General features: G+C 37.4%; 1 protein-coding gene across 3 annotated transcripts in view; it reads right to left on the minus strand.

Annotated features, from left to right (window-relative positions):
• Window positions 1–14458, minus strand: part of EPRS1 (glutamyl-prolyl-tRNA synthetase 1) — a 72659-nt gene that overhangs the window by 41859 nt on the left and 16342 nt on the right. Inside the window, exons 7-14 of one of the 3 annotated variants that reach the window (XM_058701757.1) lie at window positions 14165–14291; window positions 13271–13463; window positions 11335–11506; window positions 9360–9593; window positions 7986–8070; window positions 7513–7572; window positions 7192–7212; window positions 1240–1350 (exon numbers count right to left, since the gene is read on the minus strand). In XM_058701757.1, coding sequence (XP_058557740.1) covers window positions 1240–1350; window positions 7192–7212; window positions 7513–7572; window positions 7986–8070; window positions 9360–9593; window positions 11335–11506; window positions 13271–13463; window positions 14165–14291 — 1003 coding nt within the window. The remainder of the gene's footprint in view (window positions 1–1239; window positions 1351–7191; window positions 7213–7512; window positions 7573–7985; window positions 8071–9359; window positions 9594–11334; window positions 11507–13270; window positions 13464–14164; window positions 14292–14458) is intronic. The other 2 variants (XM_058701758.1, XM_058701759.1) reach the window with 2 other exon arrangements.

Consider the following 14458-nt stretch of genomic DNA (forward strand, 5'->3'; position numbering starts at 1 on the left):
CCAAATCAATTAGTTCCTAACTTACTACTTTCCTTTATCACTTAGTCTATTAACTAAGCTATCTGAATACATTTAACCATCATTTTAAAAGCAGCAGCACCCTTAAAAAGTTTTATCCTCACCATTCAAATTTCAAAACATTCAGTTAGCTTCACAATTAAACTAACAGTAGGTGATAGATCAGATACTACCACTCACCAGGCTGAACCAATCAGATGTAAGATAAAGGCAAAGCCAAATCAATAACAGACACACACACTTTCCACATCTTATCAGGAATCTCCTTAAAATAACTCAAATCTTTAAAGTTAAAAATAGCCAATGTCATATAGAAAGGCAATCATATTAAGGCTGCATCTTAGAAAATCCATAGCTCTTCGTGATGCATATTGTTATACGTGAGTTAGTCTGTGAACGTAACGTAATTATGAGTAAGGCTATGAGGGTAGTGAATCGGTCTATGAATCTCCATCACACAATGAAGGTATTTATAGACAACCCCCAAAGCTGGAATACATGGACCTATTTTTGCTTCATGACTGTCAACCAAGCAGTCATAACTATCTAAGACAACAACCATGCTTTAACTTAAGAGGAATTCGCCACTATCTACATTTAAGATTTATATTCTCACTTTGCTGATACTTTCTACAACAGAGTAAATGATACTGTGATAGATCCTGGACTAAAATCGTGATTCAAAGGGCGCTTGGCTGACTCAGTTGGTAAAGCATGTGACTCTTCATCTCAGGGTCATGGCTGAAGCCCCTCGTTGGGTGTGGAGTCACTGGGTGTAGAGACTACTTTAAAAAAAATGTGATTAATATTACTAGGTCTAATGTTTGGCTTCAGGACAAAGAAAGGTAATGATGAATAACCTCATTAACAGCGAATGCACCTCATCTTCCCTATAAAGATAAGAGCATGAATTGTAATACCTCATCTTTCAAAATGACTCCAGAAAGATAAATCTTATTTATATACTTCCACACTATCTCTACAGAATAAGAAAAAGAGGCACAGAGGGTAGTAGTTCTCTGAGAGGTGTTGTGGATTATTACTAGAATAATTTTCTTCAGCAGGAAACCCACAAAAATATTTACTTCAATTAGTATCAACCCCTAACAAATAAGGTTGAATAGAAAATGATCCCCAAACCACACTATTACCACTGAACCACACTGTCCCCTCTTTAATCCTGCTCCTTCTGAGAATAACATTGGTGGAAGTGAAGGTGACCTTTGGGTGTTTGGCTACTTCCTTCATCTCCTCCTGAGCCTCAGGGACATTCACCGGAATCACTTCTTTCTTCAGTAATGCAACATATCGCGGAGCCACCGGGTCAATAACCTGCAACAGATGCACCCTCGTTTTAAAACATTCAGACATTTTAAAAACTTCATAAATAAATAATAGCACAGGAATACTAACTGGCTTTCTTTGTTACTGCATTTACTAATTTTTTGGTTTACCTGCTAAAGTCTTCTAATATTTAACTGTCAAGTCGAAAGAAAGAAAAAAAACAATCATGAAATTTAGAGTTCCTTTCCAAGAATTAACTACTAACAGGTAAAAAGAAACCAATTAGTTAAAGCAAAATACTTCTTTTGAAAGTCATGTTTTACTCTGGTATAAGAAGGTGAGGAAAAATTATCCTGTGGGGTTATGTATCAATCCTACAGGTAAATGTGTTACGTAATTTTGTATTGTTGGAAAGTCCACTTTGAAAGAATATAGATATATGTGTTTTAGTACCATTTTTAGCATTTGGCAACACAACACCATCAAAAGCAAAATAGCATTAGGTCACTATAATAAGGCAATTCTATAAATCTTAGTATAAACAAGACATTTCTACTGGTCTGCAAGCCATATATACAGGGAACGCTGTGTTCCCAGTACTCAGCAAGGGCCTGGCACACACAGGTAATGAACAAGCATTTGCGGGCTAACTGAACAAATGGTCGTGCTCCCGAGGCTCTAAACTAACTCCACCTCCAAAACATGAGTAGGCTGCCCTTCTAGGTCTGATGTCTTTTCTTCACTTCACTGTTCAAAATGTAAAATGATCCATGATGACCACATATAACAGCAGTGTTTAGACACTAAATAAAGCGTATGGAAGAAAATGTAGATAGAGGCATGTGTAGAGTCACACAGCTAAGTAGAAGGATGCAGGAAATAGTGGTATGGCTAATTAAACTTGGCTGTTTGGTTTGTTTTGTATTAACTTTGTCGTTGCCACTGTTGGGTTGGTTTTTGTTTGTTTGCTTTGAGACTATCTTTCGGCTTCTGAAAATTACGAGTGACTCGAAACATCCTTAGAGAGTCCCTCAAAGAAACTAGAAAAGCTACTGAACTTCCCCATGTCTGCTACTCCTAATGGCTTATATTCCACGTCGATAGTAGATCAACACCAGCCTCTCTGTTTATTATTTCATTCTTTGCTCCCCTGAGTTAGCTTACAGGTCATTCTTACTCGTTTGGGATTTCTTCATTCAGCTACAACTGGGCTAGAATGATCCAAGATTTAATTAGTGACTACTCAGTTCAGTATTTAAGCCAGGAAGACAGATGAAATTTCTTTAAAGTTACAACCAGACAAGCCAACCTGACAAGTCAGCTTCCTCAACTGATGAAAGGAGGAGAAGACGGCCTCCCACAGCTGACTACCTGAGACGCTCACTCAGGGCACTGGCCGGCACTGTACTCGGGCCACTCGACACTAAAAGATTATCAAGGTAATGGTCTGAAGTAAAGTCTAGGAATGTATATATTTTTTAAGTTTATTTATTTTGAGAGACAGCGTGAGCAGGGGAGGGACACAGAGAATCCCAAGCAGGCTCTGAACCATCAGCACAGAGCCTGACACAGGACTCGAACTCACGAGCCGTGAGACCATGACCTGAGCCGAAGTCAAGAGTCAGACACTCGACCGACTGAGCCACCCAGGCACCTCTAGAAATCTATTTTTAATAAGCATTCCATAGATGGTCAGGATCAGACAAGTTTGGGAAATCTTGGATTAAAAGATTTAAGTCTTTTACAGCTCTAAAATTATAGTTTTATTTATCTAAAGGTTTGTAATTCTAAAACTTTCTGGATCAAATTACTCTAAAGGGTCCCAGGAATTTCAAGGAGTTGCTCTAGCAGACACCACCGAGTGGGGGAAGGACAGGCCTCGTACTGGGCAGAAGAGGACTCCAGAACCCTCGACACACTTCAACCAGGACACCCTTTCACTGACTGGGGTTTACTTGAAAGTTGTTCATTTCAAGGAAGACTTTGCTTGTTTGGGGTTGAAGAGGGAAGTCTCTACATAAATTTTCTAGCTAGGAGCGCACATGAGGGTAAAGATGAGATTTGGGGAAAAAAACTATTATATTATCATACCACTGAAATACTAACACAGACTATAAAATTAAAGCACTAAATAAAATTTGATGGAAGTAAATACTATTCTGAAATGAACACCTTAATAAAGCTTGTGACTCTTCTGCCTTGACTGAAGACTTCAAATCTTAACATGTAAAACCAAGAAGGAAGTTAGAGAGGAGCTGGTGAAATGTCTATCAGTAATAAGGTAGATCATTTAATGGAAATGGATTCTATTTAGTTATTCTGTATTAGTTTCCTTCTGAGATGAAAAGTCAGGCTAAGAAAATACAGATTATAGTAGTTGCAGAGGGATACTAAGATTATTACCACCCCACATGTCACTGTCTCCTTCATCCATTTCTCCCCTCTTCTCTTTACTATATATACCACACTCTGTAAATAAAGCTCTTTCCCCAAAGGAGAATGTATTTAAAGAGTTCCAGCTAATCCAGAGTTAATCCACTTGTCTTTTAGCAGGAGATGCTTTAACAGAAATGCTAAGTTACCAAGAGTGGGAGAGTGTCCAAAGAATGACATTTTCTCTGTCCTTAATAACTGCTTCACAATGCCAGAGCATTAAATTTAGTTCACTGATGCTTCACTTACATTTTATTTGCAGAACTTGGAAAAAAAGAACAAGCCACAAAAAAACAAAGCAGTGATCAGACTGAATGTGACATGAGCCCTAAATAAGAGATCTGTACCACAAGGGTCAGAGAGAATGGCAAAGTGAAGGACACGTGGGAAGATGTCAGGAAGGCCAGCAGTAGAAACAAAAAGGTACATATCAGAACAACTTCATTTTTACTACCAATAAAAAATTTCAGCTGTGCTATGTGTTTAACATGGTGCTTGATGATTAGGGATCCCACAGATGTATGGATAAACAAAGTAGACTGAAAAATACTCACCTACCTTCACTTCCTCCCACATCCCCACTAAAAAGACATAAAGGATTTTTTTTGTTTGTTTAAAGGTACAAACCCAGAAAAATTAGTGTAATTGGAGAGGAGATAACAACAACAAAATGCTGGAATCTGGAGACCATGTGGAAACATCCCCTCTCTGCAACTGCCTCTCCCCCAGCCCCACTGAAGAACGGAAGATTACTCTAGAAGGAGCGTGTCCAGATCCTTCTTGATACCAGATACCAGAAAGAGCTGAAGGGGAGGGTTCTGCACGAGGGGATTAAGTGAACGTATGACACCACACAGGCCGCACCAGTCTGCTCAGTTCAGCTCCAAAGCCGAGAGCAGCCAAGCCTTCACACTTCAGGAACATAACTGAAAGAAACCCTCTGGAAAAACTGCCTAATCCAAGAAGTGAGATATAAAGTTACTGACACAGAAGCTGTCCAACTAACTGACTCAGCCAGGTCATCCTACAGTGAGTCTCAGCTGAAGGCCCAACTCTTCCCTTCAGGGCTTCTAACTGCTCCCTTAGTCCTCCATGTTACACGTGCAGATGACCAAGACTAACCAGACATCAGAGATGCCTCTGATATGCCTTTCACAGGAAAGAATAAGCCTAAAGAAACAATCTGCAGGAAAGAGATGTCATGAGAAAAATACTCCTAGTGATGTTAGCATTCTAAGCAGGAACAGAACAAGAAGCAGAGAATAAAAAAGAAATCTTAGAAATAAGATACATAAATGAAAACCTCAACAGAAGGGTAGGAAGACAGAGTCAAGTAGATCTAGTGGAAAGCAAAGGCAAAAGAGAGAAAATAAAATTAGAGGACCAGTCCATGAGGCCCAACATTTGCTCAAGAAGAGTTCCAGAGAGAAGAAAACATAGTAGAGAAAAAATAAAGCATTCAAGAAAATTTCCCAGAACTGAAGGAATGAGTTTCCAAACTAGGAGCCACATGTTCTTCTGATGGATAGGGATGAAAACAGACCCCCAGCACAGCACATAATCATGAAATTTTTTAAGTGAAAAAAAAGTCAGGGGGCGCCTGGGTGGCTTGGTCGGTTAAGCGTCTGACTTCGGCTCAGGTCATGGTCTCACGGTCCGTGAGTTCGAGCCCCGCGTCAGGCTCTGTGCTGACAGCTCAGAGCCTGGAGCCTGTTTCAGATTCTGTGCCTCCCTCTCTGTCTGGTCCTCCCCTGTTCATGCTCTGTCTCTGTCTCAAAAATAAATAAACGTTATAAAAAAAAGAAAAATTAAAAAAAAAAAAGTCAGGCGCCTGGATGGTTCAGCGGGTTAAGCATCCAACTTCAGCTCCGTTGATGATCTCACAGTTCATGGGTTCAAGCCCTGCACCGGGGCTAAGAACACAGAGCCTGCTTCAGATACTCTTTCTCCCTCTCTCTCTGCCCCTCCCTCACTTGCACTCTCTCTCTCTCTCTCTCTCAAAAATAAACAAACATTAGAAAAATAATAATTAAAAAAAAAAGGCCATATACAAGGTCTCAAAAATCTTCATCCCTTGCCCCCTTCTCAGGGAGCTACCAAAGGACAGAGTACAGCAAAGCAAGAGAGTAATAAAAAGAGAAGGGAGATCCAAGAACCAGAGGATCCATCACAGAACAAACACAAGGGGATTCCGGGACGATGATGACTGACCTCAGAAGACTGCTTGCTGTGCTTCAGAAGCTAATGGGCCCTAATCTAGATCAGAAGGGAGTAACGCAGAAGGCTCTGGAAGAGATGTCTCCACAATGAAACTGAAAGTATACTGAGGCATAAGAACATCTTGTTAGGAAATTTAGATAACTTGCAGAAAGCTGCAGACAGAATTAGAAAACTAAACAAATGAGGAGGAAAACAAAACAATCAGCTACAAGAAAGCCAACAAGATATAAGAAAAAGTAAGAGACCCACATCCCTGCTTTCCACTGTAGGAAGTCAAATAAGGATGCCTGAAATTAAAAAAAAAAAAAAAAAAAAATCAAGAAGTAAGAACACACATCTTATTTAGAGATACAGGCAAGAAAAATACCAAAAGAATTACCCAAAAGTGCTGAAAGTGATTTCTCTAGAGGGAGAAAATGTAAGAACAGAAGACAGGAAAATCTGCTGTTCACTTTAACAGACCCTACAGAACTCTCTAACCATAATGAAATATACAGTTCATACAATTGAACTAAGTGCACATGTATGATTTTATTAGAACTGAAAACCTGTAAAATTTGGTTTATTAATGAAAAGTACTCCAAATTAACTTTACCTATAAATTCTACTTGTACTTATTATTAGTAACTGCAGCAACAGAAAGAACCAATTAGTTCCGTTATGTATCAAAAAACACACAAGACTAAATAAAACAAATTCAAGACACATGCGAGACAAGCAAGTATTTCTTGAGGCAAGGCATCAGCACAATCAAGCAGCAATAAGAAAAAAAAAATTACAGAACACAATCACAGAGACTATAGTTCAAAACATGGCATTTTAATGATTTGCCTTATTATAGTGTCTAAGCATCTGCTTCCAATTAGAAATTAATAATGTCCATATGCAGTATTCCTTGACTTTCATTTAAGAAATAGTTAAAAAAATAAAAGCTACATTCAGTTAAGACACAGTGAACCTTCAATACAACTCAATGAAACATACAACTTTAAAACTCTGTCCTCTCAGTACACAAGGGAACAGGAGAATGGAGTTAGCCCAATCTTCCCTTTGCCACTAAGAAAACTAGAGGACATGTGTTTTTGAAACTAGGAATAATGCATTTTCAATGGATTTGTATAAGCAAGTCTTTTATATAAATGTGATTGTGCTTCAAGGCTGTATAACATCTCAGGTTATAACATGTATGCTAAAAGCTATGTGCTAAGTAAGGCAGATAAAAGCATTAGGTAATACCTTCTTACAGAGAGCTCGCAGCTTGAAAGCAGAAAAATGAAATGCAGTGTTCATAAAAGATTGAACGAAAAAACTGTTACCGTTCCCCACTAACTCCAAGTTTGTTTGTTTTAATCATGGTTACTTGCTTGGTATAGCTAATAGGCTTAATGCTCTTTTTATGTTTAAGAAAGGAAAACATTCCATTTTCCTGAAGGTCTGCAAAATGACAACATCCTTCACAAAATTTTCTCTACAATGAACACATTAATGAATTCCACACATATTACATTATTCAGGAGTTAGGCATGAGAAAGGAGGACCAAGAGTGAAAACATGTACCTTTTTATTAAATGCCCAAATTTTGTCCCATTCCATGTTCACAACTGAACGTGAAGAGCCCTAGAAAAACAATAAATAAAACGATTTAAAGGTCAAGAAGTGTCCATTAGAATATTTAATGAAAGCTACGCATGTTAGAAAAGAATACACCCAATAAATACTGTTGAGTTCCACTGGGATATAAAACTGAGTGTGCACAAACCAATCCAGTTGCCCTGAACAGCCACAGTCAAGAGCACATATTTCAACAGGTAAGCATACCATGGCTGCCTCTGTCCCACTCCAACTTAAGGGTTTAGGACATTCTCAATTTTCCACTATTAGAAACATACTCCTTAAAAAAAAAAAAAAAAATCCTACCCTTACATTAGAAGGAACAAATAAGGAACAGAATGGACAGAAATAACAGACTAAAGGGGTATTAATGAGACACGTAAAAACACCGAGAAGCCGGAAAACAAAGCGTAGGTTACCTGAGCAGCAATAAACTGTTTCAGCCCTTCGACAGTCATCCCTCTTCTGAGCACACCACGAACTGTGGGAAATCGGGGGTCATCCCTGGGAAAGAAGGAAATGTTCAGTTACCAAGGAGAACTCTTTAATGTATAATCACAAAGAGTACAAAATGCTTTAATGAATAATAAACTATAAACAGCTTGTGAAAAGACTTGTGACTAACAGTTGCTTATAAGAACTGGGTTCCCATGAGCCCTCGTTCATGGAAGAGCAAAACCGCTCTCTGGTCAAATACTGCTCAGTAAAATAAATGTACTAGAAAGAGTAAAGTACATTTCAAAAAGACACAAAGGTGACATCTTCAAATACAGAAAATCCATGCATTAAGACATTCTTATTTGCTTTTTATTTTACAATATTCATGGTCTCTATTCTATACATGACCATGAAAATCAGAGAAGAGATGGTCTCATGTCATCCACGTATGAATGTACTTCACAAAGCCCTTTGGGTTATAAAAAAATATACACATTTGGGTTATAAAAAATATACGCACTGCTTATTAATATTCTGCAGAAATTTGCACACTTTAGTAAGTTTGCAATAAAACCCTTTGCCTGGAGCCCAACATTTGCCTTTTGTCAAATATAGCTTCACAATAAACCAGTATAAAATACATCTTATTCAACATATAATACTTAATACATACTGTCACTATTATGTGATGCCAACAGAAACTACTGTATACATTCTTATTTAGATAAAAAATATTCTTGACTTATCAGCATGGTAACCCATCTGAACAGGTTTTGTTTACACAGATACATGGCTACAAGGTGACTTTAATTTTCATACTCTTCTTCCTCATAGAAATCCCATATAGGTTATTAATATGCTACCGAGATTTGCAAACTTTTCCTAGGTGCTGAATCCTCTGGGCAACCAACTGCTCCACAAGGTGGATCTTCACCACCAAGGCAGAGACCATTTATGTCTTTGCTTCAACTCAGGGCATCCTGGTCTTCATGGGACCCAGCTGAAAAGAAAAGCCTCAGAGCCTCAGCAGTGTGGAGAGTGGTAACTAGATCTACAAAGGACCAGAGTCACAACTATTTTTCTAAACAATGCTGAGATTTGCAGAGGCTGTGCCCTTGTGTGTTTCATTCCCATGCACCAGGGTCCACAATGGGCACTCCGTGTTTGTAGCATTAAAATAAAGGGGAGGGGAAGGGGACCCAATGCACTGGATGAAATAAAGACAAGGACCAAAAACCCTAGAGACCCACCCATTCCACCTCTTCCCATTCATCCTCCCCACCACTCAAAAGTTTTAAAATCACTGATAGACCACGTTCTTACTTCCTCTCAATTCTAAGTAACAGTAAACATACCATCCGTCTACCAATCCTTCATTGACAAACCATGTGAGTTTTCTCTTGGATAGCACTGTGTTGTTGAGATTTAATCGACTATATTCCCAAATATACGGCTTTCTTATGCCTAAGGCTTCAATAATCCAATAAAACTGTTCATCTCTGTCATGGTATTCTGTTGTTCTCAGGGCATGTGTAACACCTTCAATACTGTCTACTATGGGGCAGGCAAAATCGTATGTCGGATACACACTGGAAAAAAAGAATATTTTCAAAAGCAAAATAAAGCATTTTACCCTTTCCATATTAGATCATGCATTATAAGCAGCAACAGTAATTTGAAATAATTCCTTACAAGTTAGGAATTTCTTAAAAATAATAGGTTTTACAACCCATAATATTATCAAAGCATATCAAAACATCAGTCTTTGAGGAAAATAAATCAGTTAACCCACTCAATATTCAAACCAATTCACAGCAAATTCCACAATCACATTTCTGTAATGGCCAATGTATACCATGGTAGAAAACAAAAGCAATATACATACAGTTGACCTTGAACAACACAAATTGGAACTATATGGGTCCACTTACACATGAATTTTTATAAATACAACACGACACTATAAATGTATTCTCTCTTCCTTACGATTTTCTTAACATTTTCTTTTCTCTGGCTTATTTAAGAGCACAATATATATTACATATAACAAACAAAATATGTGTTAATTGTGTTATCGGTAAGGCTTCTGGTCAATAGGAGGCTATTAATAGTCAAGTTTTTGGGGAATCCAAAGTTATATACAGATTTTTGACTGCACAACCCCCTGCATTGCTCAAGAGTCAACTGTACTTAATAATTCAAGGGAAATTTTAGCTTTCCAATATCTTAATTAATCCCACACTCAAGTAAATTCCTATGCTTAATCTCCTGTAATTAAATGAATTCAAGAACAAAGCATTTCCTTCTCTGACAAGTAAAAGGGAAGAAAACTAGGTTAATTAAAATTCTATTTAAGATGGAATAGTCTTAAAAACAATTCCTGATTAATATAATGTACATAATGCACAAGTACTTTTAATTTGAATTTTAAAAATATGCCGTATTATGCCTTCTAATTTTTAGGCTACAACTTCATTAAACTTCTACTTCATTATGCTTAGCAATTATTTCATACTGAAAATGCACATCCAGATTAACTTTTCCAATGTATTCAAAGTGTTTGCCTAGTAAAATGAGTAAGCACCCTGTTAAAAATGAGACTTATTAAAAAAAAACAACAACGAAAGATTTGTGTATACATGTGTAACCACACCCATAATGTGTTTGCCTACATACGGACACACAGATCTATACCCACAAGTTTAAAGTCACGTTAGCTAAACAGGTTATCATTTACATTCACTAATCTCTTCAGAAGTTATGATTCAGCATTTATCTATAGTGGGTTTCTTCAAAGTATAAAAAAATACATTCTATGGTTGCTTTATATGGTAAATTAATGGAGAAGGGGAACCCATTTAAAGAAAAAGAATCTTTTAACTGAAAACCCACTTAGAAAACTAATCGAAACTAGAAAAAAAGAACCCACATATTTTCTTATAATGCTCACATTTCTGTAAAGTTTCAAGTCTATCACTTTTTTGTGTGTGTGAATCAACTTATGCCCAGCAGAATCCAAGTTTATAAGAGGAAGAAAAAGATCTTCTAAAGATACACACCACAATACACCTAATCAATACGTAAAAAGCAACTTTAGGCAGACTGAAGGACCTTAAGGAAGTACCTTAGAAACAACCTAGTATAACCTTAATCAATAGGTGAGTAAACAGCCCAAGAGATTAGGTTACATGCTTTGCCAAAAGCAGTTATTAATCCATGAGTGAACAAAGATCCAGGTCTCTTGACTATTCTGCATCTACTCTTGTGTGTAGAGGCAATCAAAGTGAAATCACAGTAGGCTGCCTAGCATAATGAAAGAGATACACCTACTTGTATTTATTTCCAGTTCTTGGATGTGGCTGAATTTTACAGCGATAAAGCGTTGGGTCTCTCATACATCCATTGTTACTACTCATGTCGATTTTTGCTCTCAGACAACAGGACTGACCAAACTGGCTCCCTTTTTTCATTTCTTCCCACATTTGTAGATTCTTCTCAATAGCTGTAAGATTAATTATATTACAGTTTATCTAATATATTACTAACCTAGTTGAACTGAAATTATTTTAATAGTTTACTTTTATATTATAAGCACACTCCCCTAGTTTAAAAATACCATCATAACTGTATGTATGTAGAGAATGAGTTGTCAATAGAAACGAACGTGGCCTCTTAAAAATAAATAAATATACAAATTAAAAAAAATAAAATAAAAAATAAATTAAAATACCATCATAGTTCCAATACCTGGTACGAAGAGTAAATGCATCATTTTTTATGAAGAAGTCTCGCAAAAAACACTTAGGAAAAGTACTCTATGAATATGTTTTTAGAAGTCAAAGCAATATATTTCACTGATATAGTACTCATTAAGGGTAAGAGACCTGGGGCACCTGGGTGGCTCAGTCAGTTAATTATCCTACTTCAGCTCAGGTCATGACTCTTGGTTCACGAGTTTGAGCCCCGCATCGGGCTCTGTGCTAATAGAGTCTGGAGCCTGCTTCAGATTTTGTGTCTCCCTCTGTCTCTGCCCCTCCCCTGCTCGTACTCTGTCTCTCTTTCAAAACTAAATAAAAAATTTTTTTCACTGAGATAAATAAATAAAAGGGTAAGAGACAAAACATGAGACTTGAAGGTTTTTCTCGCCCTGTGTTTCCCACTTGCCGATCAAGGCACAGCTAGCCAGCCCCTGAGCGTCTCAAATTTAATTCTGCTTTTGAAGCAGAAGCATTCTGTTCCTCTGCCTCCTCATGCTCAGGGGACAGACCAGACTGGCCTGATCCACAGGGCCTGCAGGCATCAGTGCTACAGCCTGTGCCCATGTAAAGAACATGACTTGGGCTATGAGCCTGAGTCCATGGGCTACCAGAAAGCCCTGTCAGTCATTCCAGTAGAAAACAGGACTCTCTTGGATAAAAAAAAAAAAAAAAAAAAAAAAAAGGAGAGAGATCACAGAAAACAATGATACAAATTTCATCCCAGAAAATTCTGTCCCAAGTAGCTATGGTTCTATCTTGTGAAAATACTGAAAACCTGCCCCATGCAGGTAAGAAAGAACTATTAAACAATGACTCTCTGTGGAACCTCCTGAAGATATGATGGACACTTTGTCCTCAAAAAAAATCAAATGAGTCTAAAAATACAGTGGTTAACTATTTTTGAAAATGTTAGGGAAACCTCAAAAAGAGGGGAAAAAAAAGACTTTTTAACAATTTGACAACAATTCACTATACACTTCCCAAATGTGACATCATGGCAACATAAATGCAGAATAAAAACAGCCCCAATCAGTAGCTCAGGAGACAAGTAACGAATAAGAAATATGCTTTTTCGTCAAGCGATATCTCAGAGGTATAGAGTTGTACTAACTAAGCTTACATATTACATTCACATGCTGAAAAGAAGACTCGGGTACTAATAACATGATCACTGAACCTCTTAGAAAGGCTAAGTATTTAAATTGGGAGAACTACAAAGAATTGCAGAAGTACTCACTGCAGTGGAATGAACGCGATGCAAAGGACCAAGTGCAGTGAGACACTATGGGCACAACTACGGGCACACACACTTCGCATGTAGTTGTGACACCAACAAAGTAGTAACGATGTAAAGATGATAACGAAAGAAAAAAAGAAACCTGTGATGAACGTATGGATCACATTCCCAAATGGGTCTCAAACCAGCATCTTTCACAGAAATCTTGTTCTACTAAAGAAGTAGAACACAAGACCGCCAATTAAAATATAAGACATTAAATGAGCCTTACAGTTTTTTCTATGCTTGGATTCTATCCTCTGCTCACGTTCTGCTTTCATCTGCTCAGCAGGAGTATCATCCACATAAGCCTTCCCTTCCTGAATTAGCTTCTCTGCGTATTTCATTATAGTTTCAAAATGATCCGAGGTATAAGTAAACTGATCCGGTTTGATATGCAACATTGCAACATCCTCCAAGATAACCTGCAAAGAGAATCCAAAATAACCATCAACTTATCTTTTGCATTTTCTTGTGTATTTTCAATCCTTGATACTGCATTTGGGCAAATGTAATAATACACCATCAGTCAAAAAAAGAAAAAAAGCCTGAAAATGGTTGTACAAGTTGTATATTAGGTCAGAAAAGAAAAAAAAAAAAAAGATAATCATTATACTAGTCTCCAAATTTTCAGCTGAGAAAGCTGATTTCATGATGGAGCTTTCCATTTACTCTGGAAAACTGGTTCTTATTGGTCATACCGACAATCATTTGCCCTCTCTTTGAACATATTGCAGTGCTTCTGAACAAAGAGGATAGAAGAGGCCAAGAAACCTCCCCATTTTCCGATACCTACTTGGTGTTTGTTTCATTCACACACTTACAATTATATGACAGAAAGGAAACCTGTCTCTAGTGACCAATTCATTTAAGAAATTGGTACTTATAGGAAAACATAGCACTTTGGTAAAATTGTACAATTGAGGAAGAAAACAGTAAGTGGAAGTTTTTTGCTATACGAGCTCAATATTGCTTGCCTTAGGTCTCAGACACAGAATAGACAGATGAGGGAAAAAGGCAGCTATGAGAACAAACTTCATTTATTTTCTTACCATGAAGGTATCCAGTCACCCTCTAATTTTAATTAACTTTTCTGACAAAGGGTCATCACTACACCTTTAATTACCTTCTCAAAATCTTCCTTTTCTTTTTCGGGATTTGTGTCATCAAATCTCATGATCAGTTTCCCTTTAAAGTTAACCTGGTAGTGCTGGTTCAGAAGAGCAGCTTTTGCATGCCCAATGTGTAAGTAACTAAAACAAAAACATTTCACAAAGAAACTCATTAACATGTTTTACCTAAATACTTGAACTTAACCTTCCTGAGGAGATGAGAACTAAACAAAAATCCTTCTAGTTGGTACTCCCGTCATAGTTTATTTTCTAACAAGAAAGTACTCTGATAGAAAAGCTGACCCTCA

Source organism: Neofelis nebulosa, chromosome 15 (genome assembly GCF_028018385.1).
Source record: "Neofelis nebulosa isolate mNeoNeb1 chromosome 15, mNeoNeb1.pri, whole genome shotgun sequence".
Lineage (NCBI taxonomy): Eukaryota > Metazoa > Chordata > Mammalia > Carnivora > Felidae > Neofelis > Neofelis nebulosa.